The following is a 3,080-nucleotide window of genomic DNA, read 5'->3' as shown; positions in this document are numbered from 1 at the left end:
TCCTCCTCTCCCTCCTCCTCCTCTTCTTCCTCCTCCTCCTTTTCCTCTTCCTCCTCTACTCCTCACCCTCCTCCTCCTCCTCTGTCCTTCATCCCACAGCAGACTCACATCTCTCTCCTCTGCCTTTACTAACTGCTGACTGCTCCTTCCCCATGGCCCGTCCTACCTTGCTCCTTCCCCATGGCCAGTCCTACCTTGTTTCCCTGAGAAGACTATTTGGATGCTCTGGAAGCATCAGCTCCCTTTCTCTGCTGTTATTCACTAGCACTGATGTGTCAAGCTCTGAAGACAGTCCCTCCAGTCACACACACACACATACACACACACACACACACACAGAGAGAGAGAGAGAGAGAGAGAGAGAGAGAGAGAGAGAGAGACATAGATATACACACAGACAGATATAAACACATGCAGATACACACAGAGATATACATATATAGATAGATAGATACATAAATACACACACACATAGACAGATACACACACACATAGACAGATATACCCACAGGCAGATACATAAGCACACACACACAAGGTCTTGAATTGGGAAGACAGACAGTACCTCACCACTTCATTGGTAACTATTAACTATGTCTACCACCACTTTGGGATGGCTTGGGTGTGTTCCTCAGAGTTTTCTATGCAGAAAGTTGGTGGTATTATTGAGAAGGGGTGATTCAGTCATTGGGCTATTGCCTTTGGGAACAAGGTCATTATGGTGAGACTATGTTAGTTCTCACGAGAGTGATCTGTTACAAAACATGAAGCCAATCCTGAACCTTTTTCTGAGTCATGTGACCTGTCTCTCACACACAGTCCAGCGCTGTGGTGCAGTCACCATGGGGCCATCAGAAGAAGCTAGTGCCATGTTCTGGAACCTCCAGAATGAGCTAATAGAAGTCTTTCCTTCCTAAGTACTAGCTTCAAGAATTTTGTGGCAGTGGCAGAGACTAACACAGCATTGCTCTGCATACCAGAGTTTCAAGCAAAAGCCCCTGTGGAGGGAATTCACAGGTGATGGGTAGAGGGAGAGTACCAATGAGGTGAGGGGAGGGGAGAGAGTGGTGGGGAAGGAGAGGGAGAAAGTAAAAGAAAGGAGGGGAAGGAGAAAGGGGAGAGGAGGGGGAGGGGAAGGGGAGGGAAAGAGGGAAAGGCAGAGGGAAAGGAGGAGAGAAAAACTGATAACAAACTACTGACCTATAGAATTCACATGCCCTGGCATGAAATAAAGGATTTAATATGAAGCGCTCCATCAACACATACCCTGCTTTCTGCTTCAGGACCAACCGCAATTCCTCAAGCAGGGTGTGTGTTTATAGTGTCCCAACTTGGCACACTCAGTTCCCTCTGGCTGTTGAGTCCCCTTTCATCATATCTGACACCAGAGCTTCTCCAGGGAAGTCCTTCAGCCTACCCACTCCCACCATCAGTGGATGGCCTCCTCTGCAATCTCGATTACACCGAATTCCTGGGGCCAGCAGCCATGGGTAGAGAGCTTGCTGGCAGATGATCTACTTTGATATCCAGTCTACAACAGGCATGGATTGCATGTATGTGGACTTGGTGGGACAGATTTAGCTTCACATTTTCACAATTTGGTCATCTGATCAAATCTCATCAAACACAAGAACAATGCTTTATTCATCAGTACATTGTCTTGATGGCCAAATGTATTCCTGAGAAGACACATGGCAGACATGGGTGCAAAAGGAGACAAGTGTGTGTGTGTGTTTGCGTTATTAAATACTCTATATTTTTTATAACAAAAGAACTCTCTCTTTTCCTCTCTCACCAATGATCACTCATGACAAGTAACAATCATGACACAGTCTCGATTGGTGACATCACAACACACATCAGTAGAGATCTGGCCACACCAGACAGAACCAGACAGTGGGGCCTGACACTTACTTGTTGGAGTCAATGGAGAGAGGGCATGCACAAGGCTGGCAGTCTCCTGGGGTCCCACGTAAAGGTGTCCCATAGAAGCCAGGCAGGCACTGCTCACAGTGATCGCCTGTGGTGCTGTGTGTACATGCCTAGGCCAGATGCATGAAAAGATGCGTCAATCAGCTCAGCCTTCTTTACAGGTTTTACAGAATCATGCACTAACAAGCTGGAGTCACATTAAAACAGAAAATGAGCAAAGCCAAGTTCTACACACGAACCCCAAATGATAGAAAGAAGAGCCACCTGCTTCCAGATTGACCAGTTTCTTTAATTATGTGCACATCTGTGTGCATGTAGGGGGCACATTGATGCATGTGTGCAGGCGTGTACAGAGAGAAGATCACAGCATCATGTTCCCTGAGGCTGAAGTTACAGAAAAGGTTCTGAACCACCTGCTGGGACCTCAAGACCTCGGGAAGAGTAGAGCCTGTTCCCAACCATGAGTCATCCCTGGGACCCTGGACGGATGTTTTTGTTTGCTTGTTTTTAATGTGACTTGCACAGGATTGTGGGAAAAACTTTAGGCTAAAGAATCCTAAAGAGACATGTCAATACAATTCAGTGCCTGACCTTAGTAGAAGCTCAGACAAAAATGGGTGGGAGACTTGGGGATCAGAGCAACAGCGCAACCCATTCGAGGTTTTAAATGCACGAAAGTCACAGTTCTCATTCTCAGGGTATGCACACTGAAGATAACCAGCCATAGTGTATTCGATGCACTGTCAAGTAACCCAGTTCTGCTGAGCTAAACGGGTGTCTGCATGGGTAGACAAGTACGATATGAGCAGAGCAAGTTGGGGAACTAACCCCAGTACGAGAGCTGGGTAAATGGCAGGCGTCATGAGTGCTATTCTTACTCCTGTGAGTGTGGGGCAAAAATTAAAAGTATTTCCAAGTTCAAGAGTTTTAGATTCAAGTGATAAAACTACAAACCTGCTAGGCCTAGAAGTTCAGTGAATCCCAAGTTATAACCACCAAGTCAGCAACCCCAAGCCAGAGTTTAAAAAAAGAAAAGAAAAGAAAAGAGAAACCACAGACACACAGAGGGGGAGGGGGAGTGGGAGGGAGGAGAAAGGGAGGAGAAAGAGGTAGGGGAGGGAGAGGCAGAAAATACAAAGCTGTTGGCC

The 3,080-nt window shown here is 46.7% G+C and overlaps 1 protein-coding gene across 1 annotated transcript in view; it reads right to left on the bottom strand.

Annotated features, from left to right (window-relative positions):
- Lama1 (laminin subunit alpha 1) overlaps positions 1-3,080 on the bottom strand; it is a 126,648-nt gene that overhangs the window by 61,256 nt on the left and 62,312 nt on the right. The window contains exon 17 of the mRNA XM_031368646.1: positions 1,915-2,042. Coding sequence (XP_031224506.1) covers positions 1,915-2,042 — 128 coding nt within the window. The remainder of the gene's footprint in view (positions 1-1,914; positions 2,043-3,080) is intronic.

Source organism: Mastomys coucha, unplaced genomic scaffold (genome assembly GCF_008632895.1).
Source record: "Mastomys coucha isolate ucsf_1 unplaced genomic scaffold, UCSF_Mcou_1 pScaffold14, whole genome shotgun sequence".
Taxonomy (NCBI): Eukaryota; Metazoa; Chordata; class Mammalia; order Rodentia; family Muridae; genus Mastomys; species Mastomys coucha.
The sequence above is the reverse complement of the archived record's forward strand: the minus strand, read 5'-3'. Positions and strand labels throughout refer to the sequence as shown.